This window comes from Diabrotica virgifera, chromosome 9 (assembly GCF_917563875.1).
Source record: "Diabrotica virgifera virgifera chromosome 9, PGI_DIABVI_V3a".
Lineage (NCBI taxonomy): Eukaryota > Metazoa > Arthropoda > Insecta > Coleoptera > Chrysomelidae > Diabrotica > Diabrotica virgifera.
This window is the reverse complement of record NC_065451.1, coordinates 50,789,529-50,810,193: the sequence shown is the minus strand read 5'-3', so window position 1 is coordinate 50,810,193 and position 20,665 is coordinate 50,789,529. Positions and strand designations below refer to the sequence as shown.

The window sequence follows — 20,665 nt, the reverse complement described above, 5'->3', positions numbered from 1 at the left end:
TAGAACTTTAATATCATCATGTTGTTGATTATTTAACATTTTTATGACAATGATATTTTTTTTTCGTCCCACCAATTAAATTTGATGATTCTTAGAAGAATAACGTATTCAAAATAGAATTTGACCAAAACGTTGAACCAACAGATGGCCCGGAAGCCTTGTCTGGGACTCCAGGACACGACTTCGCAATTCGGGCCATCTCCCGGATTTTTCGGACTAGTCACACTAATCATTATGCATAATATATTAAAACTTGATTTTTTATGAAAAACTGTAACTTCATTGACAAACTGTCCAAATTTCAGCTCTTAATGTGTATAAACAGTTGCGCTGTGTTAAAAAAAAGAAGTATCTACCTACGATTCTATGGGTCGTAAAAATTTCTCTCTTTTTTAATAACATGTGTCTTTTCATAACATTTCAGATGGTATATGTATTTTCATTTTTTTGGAAAGGTTACGAAAGGCTTGAACGATTTTTATAGATTTTGGTAAGTACGAGTTTTCTAATGCGGCCGATATTATAGTGCTAATTACATTATTGTCATATTTTCCGTTTTTCTGGAAATCTAATGAACTTTCGTATTTCGAACGGAACACCCTGTATATTTTTTGCGTTTTGAAGTCCTTAAGAAATACTGAATATTTTTTATGTTATATTCCCTATACCTAAATGCCACAATTTCGGAGTTATTGCTACATTAATTAAAAAAAAAGTTTTAAACAAATAATAAAAATCAATTTTTTTGGCCCGGGTAAACACTATTTTAGGTTGTTTGGATCATTGGGAACAAAAAAGATCTTTTGTAATTTTTCTCTAAAATTAATCGTTTCCGAGTTATATAACAATTTAAAACTGAAAAAAAAATCGAATAATCGAATAAAAATGTTCAAGAACACAAATTGACAATTTTATTTTTGAAACTGCGAAGTACCCAAATTCAAGCTCAAGCCTTATTCTATCAGTTACCGATAAGTAATTTGAAATTGTTTTATTTTAAAACATTGTTTTTTAGTTATTAATGCAGTCAGATCGCCCGTCCTCTCATATGCACTTCATTAAAAATTTTAAAAGCAATGTTATAGATATAGAATAAAACGAGGCAAAAAATCTTATCAAGCTATTAGAAGAAGAGTTGGACTTGAATTTAGGTACTTCGTAATTTCAAAATTTTTATTTTTTACTTGTGTTCTTGAACCTTGAAAATCGTCATTATTCGATTTTTTTTTTCAGTTTTAAATTGTTTATATTTATAAATCGGAAAGATTAATTTTAGAGAAAAATTATAAAAGATCTTTTTTGTGCACAATGATCCAAACAACCTAAAATAGTGTTTACCCGGGCAAAAAAAAAATGATTTTTATTTGTTTAAATTTTTTTTTAAATAAATGTAGCAATAACTTCGAAATTATGGCATTTAGGTACAGGGAATATAACATGAAAAATAATCAGTATTTCTTAAGGACTTAAAAATATACAGGGTGATCCATTTGAAATAAGAAAGTTCATTAGATTTTCAGAAAAACGGAAAATATGACAATAATGTAATTAGCACTAATCGACCGCATTAGAAAACCCCTACCTACCAAAATCTATAAAAATCTTCCAAGCCGTTTTCGAGATAATTGAGTGTTTCCATACATAAATCTCTGTATGTGTATTGTTTATTTTAATAATTATAAACAATCGAAAAAAAATGCTTACTTTCGGGTTTTATTTGCAATAACTTTTGTAATTAGTTGTGTACATGACTTTCCCCAACGGCCGGAAACCAGAGTGGGGGATGAGGGTAGTTATAAGGGGTCAAAGTCGAGGATTTTTTTTTGTGACGTCCGTGATCGAGATAGTGCACCAAAATTTGGTAAGAAGTAGTTCATGACGTAACTAAGCAAAATCTCCAGGGGCCAAAACCAGAGTTGGGGATGAGGGTAGTTTTAACGGGTCAAAGTCGCAGTTTGTATTATTTTTTTGTGACGCAGCACATTTGTCCCCCACGCAGCGTTCTGCCCCTGGAAATTTTACTTAGTAATGTCATGATCTACTTATTCCCAAATGTTGGTGAACTATCTCGATCACGAACGGCAAAAACACCCCTTATATTTTTACTCACCCCTGCGTACCACCCCTTTGTACCCCAAGCAGCGTTCCGCCCCTGGAGATTTTACTTAGTTACGTCATGACCGACTTACTCCCAAATGTTGGTGCACTATCTGCATCATGAGCGTTACAAAAGAAATAATAAAAACCGCGATTTTTACCCCTTATTACTACCCGCGTCCCCCACTCTGGTTTCCTCCTCTGGGGATTTTACTTAGTTATGTCATGGTCTACTTATTCCCAAATTTTGGTGCACTATCTCAATCACGAACGTCATAAAAAACCCCTCATATTTATTATATTCACCCCTACCCCCACTCCTTTGTCGGTCACGCAGCGTTCCGCCCCTGGAGAATTTTACTTAGTTACGTCATGACCTATGTACTTATTCCCAAAGGCTATAGCGGGATAAGATGGTCAAAAATACCCCCGCACCGATCAGCCCGGCTACTTATGTTTTCGATAAAGGATATAAAATTATGCGCTCATGAAGATTTTTAGCTTTCCAGAGGTCCTAAAACTTTTTAAATCGAGTAAAGAAGAATTTTTAGGTTTTATTTTTTTGTGAGCGCAGTTTTACTTTAAAAACTCTGAAAAAATTCAAGTGGTTGTATCTTTTGAATACAAAACTACCTCATTTTTTCAGATTTTTGTAACAAAAAATGAGCCCAGGAAATTTTTTTGAAATTTTCAAAAAAATTTTAGGTTATGATAGTATGATTTGGCCAACTTTTAAATAGTATTTTTTTGTGTACTTTTTGCCGTTCTTTTGAATGGAAGAGGCAGAATTTTTAATATCTGAGCGGAAAGAACGAAAAAATCGAAAAAACCGTTTTTGCTGTCACGAGATGCATCTCGGGACAGCCAATTTTAGGATTTAGGATCCTGACTACAGCAACTGAAAAAAAAACTAAAAGTGTGAATTTTGTCATAAAATTTGGTATGTGGGGTTATAATAATATTTGGAACAACTTTCCAAATATCTTTTCGATATCTCTAACGCGAAGCAAATCGAATCGCATATCGAAAATTCAGCCTGTTTGTGGATTCGCAGTAGGCCGCTTTTAAAATTTAAAGTTCAGTTGACTATTTTAAAAATTGTGAACCATCAACCTCTATGACTGCAAAATTTCAAATCTGTACCTATATATTTTGATAGCCGCAATATAAGGGTGTCTTCATCTTAAATGCGACACACTGTATCTTCTCCATTCGATAATTTATTGCAATATAGTCGTATATTTTATAGATTCAAAATATACAATGAAAATACTGACTAATTCACTAATTTTATCATAAAAAGTTCAAATTGATTGCATTGAAATATTGAACAAATTAATGAGTATTAATATACATAATATTATTATAATTATTATAAAATAATAGAGTGAGTTTTATGTATAGAAACCCTGAAGTATCTCGGAAACGATTTGCACGTTTTTCATAGGTTTTGGTGGGTAGGGGTTTTCTAATGCAGCCGATATAACAGTGATAATTACATTGTTGTCAGATTTTCCGTTTTTCTGGAAATCTAATAAACTTTCTTGTTTCAAATAGAACGCCCTGTATATTTTTTGCGTTTCGAAGTCCTTAAGATATGCCATAGTTTCGGAGTTATTGCTACATTTATTTAAAAAACATTTAAAGAAATTATAAAAATCAATTTTTTAGGCCCGTGTAGGCATTATTTTACGTTCTTTGGATCATTGGGAACAAAAAAGGTCTTTTGTAATTTTTCTCTAAAGTTAATCGTTTTCGAGTCATAAACAATCTAAAACTGAAAAAAATCGAATAATGACGATTTTCAAGGTTCAAAAACAAAAGTAAAAAATATTATTTTTGAAACTGCGGTGTACCCAAATTCAAGCTAAACCCTTCTTCCAGGAGCACGCTATAAAATTGTTTGGCACGTTTTATTCTAAAACATTGCTTTTTAATAATGTTAATGAAGCGCATATGAGAGGACGAGCGATCAGGCTGCATTAACAACTAAAAACAATATTTTAGAATGAAACAAGCTCAAATTACTTATTGTTAACTGATAAAATAAGGCTTTAGCTTGAATTTCTGTACTTCGCAGTTTCAAAAATAATAATTTTGATTTGTGTTTTTAACCTTGAAAATCGTCATTATTCTTTTTTTTTCAGTTTTAAATTATTTATAACTCGAAAACGATTAACTTTAGAGAAAAATTACAAAATAACTTTTTTGTTCCCAATGGTCCAAAGAACCTAAAATAATGTGTACCCAGGCCGAAAAATAGATTTTTATAATTTGTTTAAAAAGTTTTTTTAAATAAATGTAGAAATAACTCAGAAATTATGACCTTTAGATATAGGGAATATAACATGGAAAATAATCAGTATTTCTTAAGGACTTCAAAACGCAAAAAATATACAGGGTGTTCCATTTGAAATAAGAAAGTTAATTAGATATTCAGAAAAACGGAAGATCTGACAACAATGTAAGTATTACTATAATATCGGCCACATTATCTAAAACTCCTACCCACCACAATCTATAAAAATCGTGCAAGCCATTTCCGAGATGATTGAGGGTTTACATACATAAAACTCACGCTGTATATTATATTATATTATTACACATTAATTGGTTCAATACTTCAATGCAATCAATTTGAACTTTTTATGATAAAATTAGTGAATTAGTCAGTATTTTGATTTTATATTTTTAATCTATAAAAAATACGACTGTATTAGTTGCAACAAATTATCCAATTGATAAGATACAGTGTGTCGCATTTAAGATGAAGACACCCCTTTGTTTCGGCTATCAAAATATATACAGATTTGAAATTTTGCAGTCATACAGGGTGATGGTTCACAATTTTTAAAATAGTCAACTAAACTTTAAATTTTAAACGCGGCCTACTACAAACAGGGTGAATTTTCGATATGCGATTTGATTTGCTTCGCGTTAGAGATATCGAAAAAAAAATTATTTGGAAAAGTTGTTCCAAATATTATTATATCCTCACATACCAAATTTTATGAAAAAATTCGCACTTTTAGTTTTTTTTTCAGTTGTAGTCAGGATCATAAATCCTAAAATTGGCTGTCCCGAGATGCATCTCGTGACAGCCAAAAACGGTTTTTTTCGATTTCTTCGTTCTTTCCGCTCAGATATTAAAAATTCTGCCTCTGCCATTTAAAAGAAAGGCAAAAAGTACACAAAAAAATACTATTTAAAAGTAGGCCAAATCATATTACCATAACCTAAAAATTTTTTGAAAATTTCAAAAATTGTTCCTGGGTTCTTTTTTTTATTACAAAAATCTGGAAAAATCAGGTTGTTTTGTATTCAAAAGATACAACCTCTTGAATTTTTTAAGATTTTTTAAAGTAAAACTGCGCTCACTAAAAAATAAAACCTAAAAATTATTCTTTTCTCGATTTAAAAGGTTTTAGGACCTCTGGGAAGCTAAAAATTTGCATGAGGGCATAATTTTATATTCTTTATCGAAAACATAAGTAGCCGGGCTGCTGCCCGGTGCGGGGGCATTTTTGACCATCTTATCCTTTTCACACAACTAATTCAATATATCCCCGTATAGTTTTTCCATCTTACTTATCACGCACAAAATCCGCTCCCAGCTCTTAGACTTTAGACTATTAACTTCTTCCAGATATTCCAGTTAAAAAATAGCGGCCAGTAATTTTTCAAGAGCTTTTTTACAGAAAATTGATATCAATACACCATTATACTCAATATACTATGAATACATGTATTTCAATTATAACTTGTGTTGTTTCCATTTTCTGCAATAAGTTATCATATTTTTACAATAATTTATTATATTTTACAACAATTATTGTTTGATAAATCTTTGCTTTTTGTGATTTATTTTGGAGATTAAATTTATTTTGAAGGAAAAATCTTCTGTTTAAAAATTAGTCATCGAGAAATATTACTAAGTCTTTTTGGGCTAGTTTTATTTTTTATTCATAGCCAAAATCCAAATCCAACAAAAGTTGGTGTCTTTGCGAATCTGTTTTATATTCCTTGCTAGTAAAGGCCGTTTTTCTAGTCTTTATAGTTCTGGTGAATTCAATACTTAGTTTCTATCTAAAATGTTTTATTATTTTAATCAATAGTACTTATGGCTGACACTCTACTCTAAAACAATAAGGAGTGGATACTTAAATTTGAGGACATTCTTTAATTAGATTTAACAAGGTCAAAATATTAATTATATTTTTCATTTGATGAGCTACACTGTAATGCTTAATAAAATACCAAATGATAAAATTAATTATTAATAAGGTAGATGTACATTAAAGAAAGAAATTACTAGAAAAGTCATTTATTACAAAAACAATTCTTTAAATGTTTCAGATTCTTATACCATTTTGTAAAATTTAAATTAATGAGTATTAAATGAACCACAAAATTATGTTATAACCACAGAATATGTACATTAAGCTATATAAAATCATTGTTCTATTAAAACCTTTTCTACTTTGTTACATATTTAGATTTTGATTCAGACTACATATTAGTGTGACATCATGCTACAATCATTTTGAGGTTACTTTCATAAAAAAGAAACTGAATTATCTTTGTTATTTAATACAAGAATAGCAAGAATAATTAGTTTTAAATAATTTAGAAAACATTTCAGATTTCTTTGAAGTCAATTTTTACTGCCTATCAAAAATACTATAAAATGGGAACTATTATACTCACAACCAAGACCTTGTACTACACTTCTTGTTCTTTTGTGTAGACATGAATTTTTTGTGGTGTTTTCAATGTGTCTCCATTTTGTCGTTTTTTTTTTGTGGTCTTCTTACTGATCATCTTCCTATTGGGGAACCATCCTTCGCTGTATTTACTACTCTATATATTCCCATTCAGCTTATGTTATCGTTCCATTCTACTCTTCTGTTTCTTACTAAGTTATTAGTGATCTCTGCCTTGCATCTCCGTCATATATCTGTACTTCTAATGTCCCATAGTGTCTTACCATCAATTTTTTAAGAGTTTTATCTCTGCTGTCTCTAGCATTCGTTTTGTCTCCTCTGTATCAGGTCTTGTTTTTGCCGCATGTCATTATGACTTTTATGTAAATACGGTAGAACCCCGCAAATCCGAACGTTCGGCAAATCCGAACCAACGGAAAGTGAAAGAAATTAAAAAATTCAAGACAAAAAACTAAAAACATGTTTATTATACAGAGAAATAACCAGAAAATTGAATAATATAGGATTAATAGGACTTTGACATTTAAAATTTGTTAAAAATAAAGATGTACTTTAATATGTAGTGCTTATAAATAAAGGTTAAACATAAACTTACTTTGATTCTCTCGTAGTCAACTTGAGCCCAAAAATATTGTCATGTCTTGAGTCTATGAGAACGTTTTGTGACTCAAAGCCAACGACAATGAAAGCTTTGAATTACTATTAGTTAGGCTAACTTTCGGATAATCCGAACTTTTTTGAATCTGAACAGGCTGTCCCCCCAATTAGTTCGGATTTTTGGGGTTCTACTGTAATTCTGCCTTTCATCTTTCATTTCTTTCCCAATATTTTTATATCTCCATATTGTTTCAATCAGGCAATCTGTGGCTCTGTTTGCTCTATTCACTTGATCTTCCACTTCTGTTTCAAGCATTTCGTAGATCGATAGTGTGAAGCCTAGATATTTAAACTCCGTCACTTGTTCTATTATCTGATCTTCCAGCTTTAATTTACATCTTAATAGATTTACTGTTATAACCATGCGTTTTATCTTTTTTGGATAGATTACTTAACATGTGAAATTTTCTGGCGGTTATATTAACCCTTTCAGTCACACTGTACCTCAAGAGGTACATTTATTGTACATGATTTCAAATATCAATGGGAATTGACTTATATCCAAGAAAATATTTTGCAGGTCAAATATCATGTCTAATTTGTAGATGCCTGCATTCTGAGCGCGATTTTGTTTCTGCTTGACAGTTATAACCTGATTTGAAATTAGTTCGTTTGAGTGACATTTGCAAGAGGTTAGGACAGTCTGTTTGTGTATGTTGTTTTTGCTGTTTATTTTTGAGAATAAACGCTGATATATGTTTCATAGGTAAGTAAACACTGTAATTTATAATAGTATGTATTAGTTTCTAAAATGTAGATGATACAAAGTAGTAATCTGGGCACCTCAATTAGATGTACCTTATGAGGTACAAACTGCTTTCAAGGATATTTTTGTGACAAAACAAATAAAATATAAATATATTGGTGTAAAACATGTTATCTCATGAAATATTTATTTTCAGGTATGGCTAAATATAGTAAAAAACCACTTACAAATGAGGAGTTACTATATTATCTTGAAAATGACGATGACTCAGATTTCCGGATCTTGACGATGAAGATGATGGATGGGAAGATGATACTCAAATGGAAACTAATGATCAAATAGTTAAATTTTTGAATGAAAGTGCTCGTTCAGGTGAAGAAGGAGCTAATTCTCAAGATCTAGAGATTGATTTGGAGCAAGAGCCAAACAACGACCAAGAAGTTAGAGAAGATTATGTAAATGGCAGGAATTGTTTTGCCGATTTTCATAATAGATAGGCTCTTAAGTAATTTTCTAAACAACTATTTTTTTTTGTATTTTGTTAGATGATAATAATAAATTTACTTGTAGTATTAGAATAAATTAAATACTAATTAGTTGATTTTGTTTTTTTTTTGTAATATCCTTAAAGGCAACATGTACCTTGTGAGGTACAAGTCGTAACAAAAAAAAATATATGGAGGGGGAGTTTTTTTTGTTACGTATTGTTTTAGTTACCTCTCTCAAGCATATCTGCCAAATTTTATAATTTTTGGATGCCTCTTTCTAGGTGTGTGACTGAAAGGGTTAAATTAGTGCAGCATATTATGTTGTAAATCATCTTCAGTTTGAGATATTAGTATTGCATCAACTGCATAGCAGATTATTGTAAGTTGCTTTTCTTCCATTTGGTATCCTTGTTTAGTTCTTACTGTTTTTATTATTCCATCCATGATCAGGTTGAACAATAGTCTTATCCCATTGCCAGCTTCAATTGGGTCAGTTAGTTCTTCTTCTACTTTTTGGAGACTTGTTATCTCATTCAAAAGCTTAACAACTTATTGGGATAATATTGTAAACAAACTAATGTTCAACATTAGTTCTATACTACAATCACAATCAAGATGCACTAGAAGTAAACAAACCAAGACACATTAACTGTTACAAGGAGCACTCCTGAATCATAATTTACAATGTATATTCATTGTAAATCTCAAATGATAATTTACAAAGTTTATACATTGTAAAACATAATTCATGAGTGCTCCTTGTAACAGTTAACTTGTCTTGGTTTGTTTACTTCTAGTGCATCTTGATTGTGAATTTAGTATAGTACAGACAATTTGGTTTCTATAGTGTCTACATTGGATATTTGACATTTATTTGAAACTTAACTTATTGAGTAGAGGTATTGGCTTTTAACAAGAGCTATGAGTCATGCTGATTTAGTAAAGTTTATGTGAAATTTTCAAGGTCATAGCTCTTGACAAAATCCATAACCTATAAAACCAGAGGCAATATAAGATGGCTGAAGCATACTATACTCCTACTGCTTAAAGAGGTGTAAAAAGAGACTCAACACTACTTATCGAGTATACTTTTCCCAGCATGCATGACTGCTGGGTGCTACCATCCCTAGCCGGGTCATACCAACCCTAGCATTGTATACAAGAATGCACTTGGAACAAGCCAATAAAAATCGAGGTGAAGCTCTGCAAGGACTGAAGAAGGTGCAGCCAACAAGCATGAGTGAAGCAGCAAAAAAGTACAGGTTAGAAGTAAGGTCCCGGCTCAAACAACTGCTTTAACTACAATATAATACAACACAATGGCTAATAAAAAGGAGTTGGTTGATAAAAACTTTTCTTGTCAAAAAAACGTCAATGACAAAAATCAGTATAATCCTGTAACACATAATCATCAGAAGTAATAGATCTTTCTGTAATTTTCAAATCATTTTTAAAAAACCAGTGGCAACCACTGCTATTGCTATTTTTTTACAATATTTCTATACTATTTAATATTTTCACTCTAATAAATAACATTACTCAAGACAATCTCAGATATACAGTAGAACCCCGATTATCTGTGTGCGAATTATCCGGGTTGCGGATTATCCGTGCTATGATTTTCTATTACTTAAATTGCATTTTTGAGGTTTTATCAAAATAGCGTCACTGTAAATCACTTGACGGAAACTCTATATGCGGAGAGGGAGACTCATAATGAAAGATTTATTTTTTCTGTTGTCTTTTTAGGCCTGTGGTAGGGCTATATGTATGGATAAACATACATATGTATTACAATAAGAAATAAATGTTCGGATTATCCGTGCTTTTCAATTATCCGTGCCAACATCCGGTCCCGAGGAGCACGGATAATCGGGGTTCTACTGTATATTTATTTTGTCAATTTTGCTATTTATTTTGTATTAACCTTGAAATAACATGATCCAAATAAAGTATGTATTATTACATCATTTGGAATCATTGGAGGTACTTTTGATAGATATAAATTATATAGAAGAATCTATCAATTTTAACATACTTAAACCAAGAGAAAACCCACTGTTGTTCTCTATTCTTGTAGACATTTTAATTTTGTTTTATGATATTGGATATGAAAATGAAAATATATAGAAGACCAATATGCACTAATTGGTATTTATATTATAAATCAAAGAGAATTAGTCTTAAAATTATATCAATAAGTCTATCATCATGTGACAATGGCCTCATAAAAATAAGTTCTTTTGATAAAGGCTTCCAAGAAAATGATTATGTGTAACATTTATAAATAAATATATAATGTTGTATATGACACAAAAATGACTTAAGTCACTGAACATTAAAACAGAATTTTTGAAAAATATGCAACAATCAAAAATCACCCAATGATAGAATTAGTCTCTTTTTCAACCAACATAATTATTATGATATCTATCTGTATCAGCTTCCTTCGACCAATATTACATACGAGTCTTCCCTAATTTCTTGTACATATTTACATATACAGTGGAACCTTGATTATCCGTCAGGGCACTGGACCAAGGGTATGACGGATAATCGAAAAGACGGTTAACAGAACATTAACAAAAATTAATTGATCAAACGACTAAGTGACACAATCAATGTTCGAATTTGAATCAAATTTAATTATGGTGACACACAAATATTGACTATAATGATTATTGTGCTGTGCATTTTTATTTTCGGCTTGCCATTCTAAAAATAAAACTCTAAAAGCAGGGTATCATTTATCACCTATTTAAATTGAAATTTAATCCATAGCCCTGAATAAGAACAAAGATTATTTACATAAAAAATGCAGTGGTGGCATAACTGCACCTGTACATTTCAAGTGGCTTATCACAATGCCCAAACAAAATAAATTGATGACTAAATTTTTACTTATGTAGTCAATATAACTTATGTAGGATGTAGGTATGGACCCTGACGGTTAACAGGGATGAAGGTTAATAGAGAGATGGATAATCGAGGTTCCACTGTATTCTAATTTACTAAACCCTACCCAAGCAAGGCTTGTTGTGTATGATGCTGTAGTCTGATTTTCTTTGTTTCTTCTTGTTCATGTGCGTCATCCTTTAAGAATATTGGCCATCATCATGGCCATGGCCCATTTTACTCTGCAGAAGTTCTGAAAAGTTCTGTTGTTTTTACATTCCACTGCTTTAAATTTTTCAACCACGATGTGTGTTGTCAACCTGGTCCTCTTTTTCCTTCCACTTTCTCTTGTATACTAATATCATCAACTCATATTTTTCATTTCTTAGTATGTGACCAAAGTAGCTATTTTTTTCCTTCATAGTATTGAGTATTTCTTTTTCTTTTTTCATCTTTCTTAATATTTCCGTATTTGTTGTTGTGTGAAAGTGTTGTGTCCATGATATTTTCCACATTCTTCGATAACACCACATTTCAGCTGGTAAGTCTTTTTCAGTTGCTTCCGTAATTGTCCAGGCTTCAACTCCATATGAAAAGACCGAGAATACATAGCATCTTGATACTCTAGTTCTAATTTCTATTCATAGTTTTCCATTGCATAATACTGTTTTCATCTTATCGAAAGCGCTTCTGGCCATTAGTTTTATTTCCGAGGCTGCGTCCCATTGTTCATTTAGTTCACATCCCAAATAATTGTATCTGGGTATTCTCTCTAAAACTTCTCCTTTAACGTAGAGATTGTTTCGTGTTTAATCTTGTTTATCTTAATTAATTGTTCCAACTGAATAATTCTGGAAACCTGTATACAAAATAGTAATATATGTGATTTGTAAGTTTATCAATTGCATAATGTAGAAATTTTTATCACATTTATATTGTTTTTAGATTTAAGTTTATTTTTTTTTTGACCTAAGGATCAAGTTAAATATGATTAGGAGAATGAAACTATACCCCTCACAGTCAATATCATTATCTATCCTAATAATGGTTTTCTTGTGTATTTGTTTTTGCCTTTTTCTTATAATTTATTTTAAGCCATGCACTTGCAAAGTATATTTTTTGTTTATTGATAATTTCATATAATTTTTTAACACTGTTTGCTATGCTCTCTGGATATCTTAGTAAATTCCTTTTCCTCCCAGTGTAAGTTTTTAAATATATCTTCAAAGACATATTGAAAAGTTTTAGAGATATCGACGCTTGAAAGGTAAAACATCTAATAAGCCAATTATGAATTTTACAGGAGAACCGTTTAAAGTTCGAAATTTTAGAAGAAAATTCGTAATTTTTGTTGACTATCTATCTTGACAAATCTTAGGAATAAATGTTATATTTATAGTAGAATGCTTTCATGGTGTAAATTTTTAAGAGAAATATTATCTAGTTTTAAAATTAATGGGGCATTATCCAAAGTGATTCTTGAATGCAAACAGGAGAAATGTATTATAAGCATAATGATAACCAGGTAACTGAAAATGGCTAATTTACCAAATAGGAGCAATTTTATGAGAAGGTGAAATGATTTATAATGTATTTATCTTATGAGATTCATGCTATTAGAAGTGTCTTTTGTGAAAATTAAAAGAATATAAGTCATTCTCGGTTCTAAATTCTGATATTATTTTATTGCATCGTTATTAGATATTATAGACATTTTACATCAAAAAACAAAAAGAAATAGTTTAAGTTACTGGAAAATACTTTATTTCTATGAAAAAAACAAGTGAGGTTCATGACAAAAACAATAAAAAACACATCAGCAATATCAAAGTTGAACTCCATCTTCTTCGTCAGTTTCTGGAAAGACATAATTTACACTATTACCTCTAGGTAGATTTGAATATTCATTATCATATTGCAAGGGTATGACATTCGAATGGCACAATTTATTTAGATCGTTATATTTTTCTTTGGCAATTGACAAAGGGTTAGGATATAAGTGGTAATTTGGCAGATTCTCTAAATTACCGCTTATTTGTATGATCTCCTCTTGAGCATCTGAAGCCATCGAAAACTTTGCATACATCTTAGTTGGATCAGACTTCTTGAATGTAGCGACTCTAATTTTACTTATCTTTTCTTTAAACTATTTGTCTGATATATCATCCCATGACGTGAAATCTTTATGAAGCATGGGGTGAGCTGCTTAAGGTTCAGAAATGTTACGAGCTAAACCAAAAACAGTTTTATCTTTGGGAAGACTGTCTTGAAGTGGATAATGTAGCACATGTGATATTATTTTAAACATAAAAATGTAAATACACCATCTGTACCTGATGTAAACAAAACTGTTTTAAGCACCACTATGCAAAAATATTCTGCCATATGAAATGAGTAACACGGCTTTAAGGCATACCTGAATGTAAAATTGACTTACTTGCCTGAAGCAAACTTGGTAGGTGTATTATACGACAGATAGCATCTTCTTGTAGCAAAATTTGGCACATAAGACATAGCTGCTTTCAAAACCATCCCAAAAATAAAATGTTTAATATGTCAAAAAGGTAGTTCAAAACAGACTAAATCCCATTTTTACATACATAGAAAAATTCAGTAAATCTAATGATATAGTATATATTCTTTGCATCACAATATAAGAAATTTGGCCTGACGCTGGTGGGATGTCCCTAACGATTTAGTATCATAATAAATAGTTAATGCTACTAATCCCTCAATTATCTTTGCGACAGGTGGTAATAGTTTTGGAACAGCTTACTAGGGCCAGACTTTATATTATTTATAGAACTGACTCGTTACCTGCCAATGCAAATAAATTATTAAAATTAAAATTTCTAGACAATGCTTCGTATTAAAAATTTTGTTTGCTGTAGGTAGACGAATTAGTTTACTCATCTGAAATTAACTTGCTTGGAATCAATTACAAACGATCACAAACAATTTTTATGTTCAATGTGCTCATTACGTGAATACATAGATATAAATACGTAATAAATATAATTATGGTATTTAAATTTATATTTATTATTCCAACCCCACTAAAATATTATACTCGTATCTACTTGAAGACTTGAACTTTTTTGTTAAGGGGATGAAAGGCCGGGATGTGAGGGCCGAAAGTCCTTGAAAACTTCTATGTTTATTTTAAATAAGTTACAGGGGTGAAACACTAAGAGAAAATTTAGTGTGTTTTTTAATGTCAAATATCTCATTCAAAAGAAACTTTTAATTCATTTCAAGGGACTTTCGGCCCTCGATAATAAAGTAATTTTTCATTCTGCGTTTAAATTTTTCAAAAATACTTACATATTAGTTTTCTCAGGATTCGAAAAAAATGATTACATTTAAAACACATTGAAAATTTTGACAGGCGTCAAAATTTTTCATTTTGTTCCTTTCCCCTTAATTTTAGCGAATCCGCTATTGGACGGTTTGTTGTTTGTTATTATGATACTAAATCGGTAGGGACATCCATCCAGTGCTAATAGCCTGCCAAGACAAAGGGATATTTTTGACTCCAAAGTTAGTTTGTTTAACCCTGGAATGCTACCTGGGGTACACCCCAACCTTGTTTGTAAGTTACACCAATTTGCAGTAGTGGGTGTGGAAAATATGAAAATAAACTTGTGGATAATAATATAATAAAATATTTTTGTATACAAAATAAATTCTTAACATGTTATCTTAAGATTGTTTTTGTCATAAGTGCTTAAAACATACATATATAAATATTTTAGGTTGATTTTATTTGGGGTACCATAGTACCCCGATGTAGCAGATTGAGTTTAGGAAATAAGTGTAGCAATCCAGGGTTAGGGTTAAAAAACAACTAAAATCTAACTAAAATCAACTAAAAACTATCTTATAATAAGTTTGTTTTAGTTCTGTATTTTCTTAAAGATATTGTATTGTTCTGAGGTGTTTGTTATTTAAATCATTTATTGTTGTTAAGGTGTAGATGTGTAAAACTTTTGTAAATGGATACTGTAAATAAATAAACATATTATTTCCAAACATTATTCACATGAAAAATTGGGAGGGGTGTAGGTTGTGAGTGTGATTAAATTTTGACACACCATGTATAGATAAGTCTTAACTTGGTCTCTGATATGGCATTTTGGACAACCTAAAACTTATGAAAGAATTACTCTTTCCCAAAATATATTTAACAAAAATCTTCAGAATTTAATTCAACTCATGTATAGATCATGTAAATTCTTAAATATTTGGCTACTGATGTTAACTAAATTTTTGGTCATCATATCTATTACGTCAATCACACATTCAAAACAAAAACTACAACTTGGCTGCCTATTTATTTTGTATCAGAAGTTACAATATAATACATCCGCCATTTTAATTTATATTGTAACTGAACAGCACAATTATATAAAAACCATTTTCTGCACTTTTCTTTTAGTAAACATTATCCGCGATAGAAAGTTCCCATGTGAGAGTTGTAGCGTGGTGAGTATACAGAGAGATATAGTACCTATTGTGTATTATCGCTCCTAACTGTTAAGTCTTAATTGAACTCACTGGCTGCAACACCGCACGTGAGATCCGATATGCAGTGAAAAATCAGTCGCGTGAATACAAAACTTCAAATCCCATGTTTTGTTTTAATGATTAAATGCTCGGAACTTTCAAATAACAAATTTTTGACGTTATTTTACCGAATAAAAATATGAGTAACGTTCATAACGTTACAAATACATTCCTTTGTTTATGTTACGACAGAAAGTATTCGGCATTTTGTATATATCTACCCAAAATCATTAAAATTATCAAGGACATCGACTCGTTGGTAGGCTATAAGTAGGTCCTGGGGATACACGGTAGAAACAGTAAATTGTGATAAAAGATAAGGAGGAATTAATAATTTACTCACCCTCAGCCAACCTCCTTGCGAAGTTACCAGGGTATAAAGTAGGTATAAGTCGACCTCCTTGCCACCGAGAGTAGGGGCCCGCTTGAATGGCGTCCTGTAATGACGCAAAAACACAGTTATTAATTGTTTTTAGGGAAAAATGAGAACAGATGGAACTTACCCTCGAATCTCATGAAAATGTTGCAAGTCCCGAAGGAACACTTCGCGTTCCTTCGCGTACGTGGCCTGATCCTTGCCTAGAAAGTTGGCCATTATTGCCCAAATTCCTTGTTTACTACTCCGCACGTGTCATATCGCTGAAACCGGCACCGGACGCGACCCCAAGACGTTAGAACAACGGTCCCGACGTCCGTTTACTCACCTCCCGCAATTGGGGATGCTGGGAGCTGGCAGTCGTTGGCCAGGCAGTAGACGACTCCCTGCGCTAGCTAGCACGACATTGCACTCTGACCGTAAAAATGCGCAGAAACATTACTTTCGCGGTCACTAGACGATTCACTTAACTACCGTTTAAAAGCTGCTAAGTTTATACACAAAATTTACTGTCTCGCATATTTTCACAACAATTTTTTTAGCAATTTATTGCCAGCATACTCTTAACTATTAACCCATGATGCTTGACAAGAATTACAACATGGCTGCCGGTTTGCCTGTTATTGTCGAGGCGCGAACTAAACTTTATGAATAACGTTAATACAACTCTTTGCACTTCTCCACTATACTAAATTGTTTAAGATTTTAATAACTTGCGTTCGTAAATATCTCGGTGAATTTGAAGTAGTTTGTATTTTTTTAAATTCTTTTAAAAACCTTAGATTTATTTTTGACAGCACAAAATATTAGTTCAAATGACAAACTAATTCTCTGTTATAGCGACATCTACATAGCTGCACAGAAAAATGAAAGCGGAGAAAAAATGAAGCTCCATTTCACTTATTGCGGTTGCGCAATTACAGATTTCTGTAATGTTTATGAGAAACCAGTAGACCAGTACATTATTTACATATTTCTAATTTATTTTTTATGTACGTAATTATTAAATTTAATTTTAAAAAATTTACACTTGTGTGATACAATATAGTATGCAGACATTTTTAATTTCAGTTCTAAACTGACGTACATATTCAAAACTATACTTATTCCCAGATTTATAAAATAATGCAATTTTAATGCTATTAATAAATCAGACTCAATAATGATGATTATGGCGTCTAGGAAATCAATACAGGATCGGCTTAAGTATTATACTGTCAACAGAATACAAATTTAGGGGAGTCAATATACCTAGAACGAAAACATTCATTGTTTCTGAAAAATTCAAACAAGCTTATATCTTTTTCTAAAACTTTTTTTGTTAGTTTATATACATGTTAAAGTTAAAAGTTGTACCCACAGATTTAGCCACTAATCGTTTAAACAATAAAAATTGTTTTGTATAAATAATTTAAAAATATCGGGGAATTCATCATGTTTACTTTGATCCAAAATGTTTTTATTTTGTTTTTTATTATGCTGAATCTGAATACAATTTGAAAATAAAAAAATATATTTTTTGAACTCTTATAGGTACACTATGTCTGCGGAACTAGAAACCATATTATGGGAAATTTTTATTATCCATTTTGCGAAAAATGGTCATATTCTTCATAAAATGCTCTGCATTGTCTAAAATCTAAAACTCAACCATCAATTAAGATATCAAATTTTTTTAACTTTATACGAGGTATGTCAAAAATATAAATTTCGTCAAAGAGAAACCTTCATATTTCAGAATATCAAAAATTATTATTATGAAAAAGTTGTTTGGAATTAAAAACTATGTTTTAATATGCAATCACATCCTTCTAATTGAAAAAAAAATACAAATGTTTCTCAAGTTAAGGATACCCAACATTATTTTATTACAATCATGATAACTGTTTTATTATCAATTTTACGAAAAAAAAGTTATTCTTCATAAAATGCTCTACCTGGTCTAAGATGCAATCATCAGATATCAAACTTTTTCAATTTTATACGAGGTATGTAAAAAAATATGAATTTCGCTTAAGAGTTAAGTAGGTACCTTTATAGTTCACAATATTACAATTAGAAGGATGTAATTGAATATTAAAATATAGTTTTTAATTCCAAACAACTTTTATTAATAATAATTTTCGATATTGTGAAATATAAAGGTACTACTTTACTCTTTCACGAAATTCATATATTTTTTAGATACCTCGTATAAAGTTAATAAAATTTCATATCTGATGGTTGAATCATAGATTCTATATGATACAGAGCATTTTATAAAGAATAACTTTTTTTCGTAAAACTGATAACAAAGAAGTTATCAAGGTTTTAAGTTACGCAGACATACCGTATAAGAACTCAAAAACTTTTTTTAACATTATTTTGTAAGCTTGTTATTACATGTATTTTAGATAAGTTGTACAGAAAAAAGTTTTGATGATTTTGTACAAACATTTTTTTTAACTGATATTTTTCGGCTTTTGAATTTTCTCAAAAAGAAGTTGTCTATGTCATGTCTGAAGTAAAATAATTTATTTCATTTTAAAGATTATATCTTAAGCTTTAAAAAATACTTAAAAAATTGTAATATTTATATCTGTTCAAACTTGAGTAATATCCTCTTAAAGTGGTAGTAATTCTGTAAAACTACGAAGTTTTCAAAAAAATTACATTTTTTGAGACGTCGTAGTATCATTTGAATTAAATTTTTGAGATTTTTTTAATGAATCATATAACATCATATACGTCAAAATATCTGTCAAAGTTAGTTTAAATTTTGGAACATCTCCAAAAAATATTAATTTTTGCGATGAAAATTTTAAAAATTGCAATATCGGCCATTTTTAACCCTCAAAAACTATGTAAAACACCGAAAATTTCAATGATACCAAGGTACGTAGATATTCTAAGAATATCTATTGATGAAGTTCCGAAGAGCTTTTTGCAATACAATATCGAAAACCCCTTTGTTTTTTAATTGTTAGTCAAGCGGGCGCTACACTATTTTTATCCGTTGCATGTATACAACATTATATGTAATATATATGCGTAAATATATGTGCGGAAAAATATTCTGATTCAATTTTTTTTCACCATCTTGTTTAAAAAGGTTCCCTATTAACAAATTTGCATGTTGCCAGGGTCAAAAATGTGTCAAAAAAAAATTTAAACAATTTTTTTAAACTTAAAATTTTCTCCGATTACATATACCTACACATGTAACGGTTCAAAATACATGTAAAGGTGTCGCTCCCGCTTAATTAGCAATTAAAAAAAAAGAGAATGTGTGTGTACTTTGTACGCACGTAAGAAGTTATACTTCTACTACATATTATGTGATTTTTAAGACAATACCAAAAATTTAAAAAAATAAAAGAATAAAACGCACACAAACACATTGAAAAATGCCACAAAGAAAAAATGATTTCTGAACAATAATAATTGTTGGCAAAAATTTTAAATACGCATTTTCTGAAAAAAAAATTATGTAACAAATATACTTACAATCATAAAATGCATAAAAAAATAAAAAAATAAAAACTTGCATCGGGAATCGAACCCGTGAATTTCGGGGCGCTTTGATTCGTAATCGAAGCCTAGACTCACTCGTCCAATTCCACATTATTTGTCATGTGGAAAAATAGGGTAACTGAACGTTTTACTGTTTGACAGTTGTTTTGAATATAATTAAATTATGCAGTTTAAATTTTGTGGAATAAAATATTAAAATATAACAAAACAGTAAGAAAACAATATATTAGATGAAGATTGGTAGAACTCTTGTTGGTAATCAAATTAAGTATGTAAATCAAAGCATTACATACCTACTAGATAAATAAATCTACGCCAAAAATCATAATTTAAAAATAAAAATCGGACCTAATTTGGGATTTCTCTCTAAAATCCCCATTCTTGAGAAAATAAATGTACAGTAGAGCGTCGATTATCCGAACGTCGATCAACCGAACGACCGCTTATTCGAACTATCGACTCCCGCGTCCCGCACTCGAATACCGAGCAAGCGTTAGTAATTGACGCTTAAAATATCTTCAATTTTCTTCAATATTGTATCCAAAAATAATTATGTTGTTGCAAAGACTGCACTTTTTTGTTTAGTTGCTAGTTGTCATTATCAAGATATAAATAAATATGTAGGTATATAAATATGGCTTTT

The 20,665-nt window shown here is 30.6% G+C and overlaps 1 protein-coding gene across 7 annotated transcripts in view; it reads right to left on the bottom strand.

The window, feature by feature from the left end:
• Nucleotides 1–17,314, bottom strand: part of LOC114332463 (AT-rich interactive domain-containing protein 2) — a 330,994-nt gene extending 313,680 nt beyond the window's left edge. For all 7 annotated transcript variants that reach the window (XM_050662174.1, XM_050662175.1, XM_050662177.1 and 4 more), the window contains exons 1-2: nucleotides 16,637–17,314; nucleotides 16,477–16,570 (exon numbers count right to left, since the gene is read on the bottom strand). In XM_050662174.1, coding sequence (XP_050518131.1) covers nucleotides 16,477–16,570; nucleotides 16,637–16,728 — 186 coding nt within the window. In that variant the 5' untranslated portion in view covers nucleotides 16,729–17,314. The remainder of the gene's footprint in view (nucleotides 1–16,476; nucleotides 16,571–16,636) is intronic.
• Nucleotides 17,315–20,665: the final 3,351 nt, after the last annotated feature.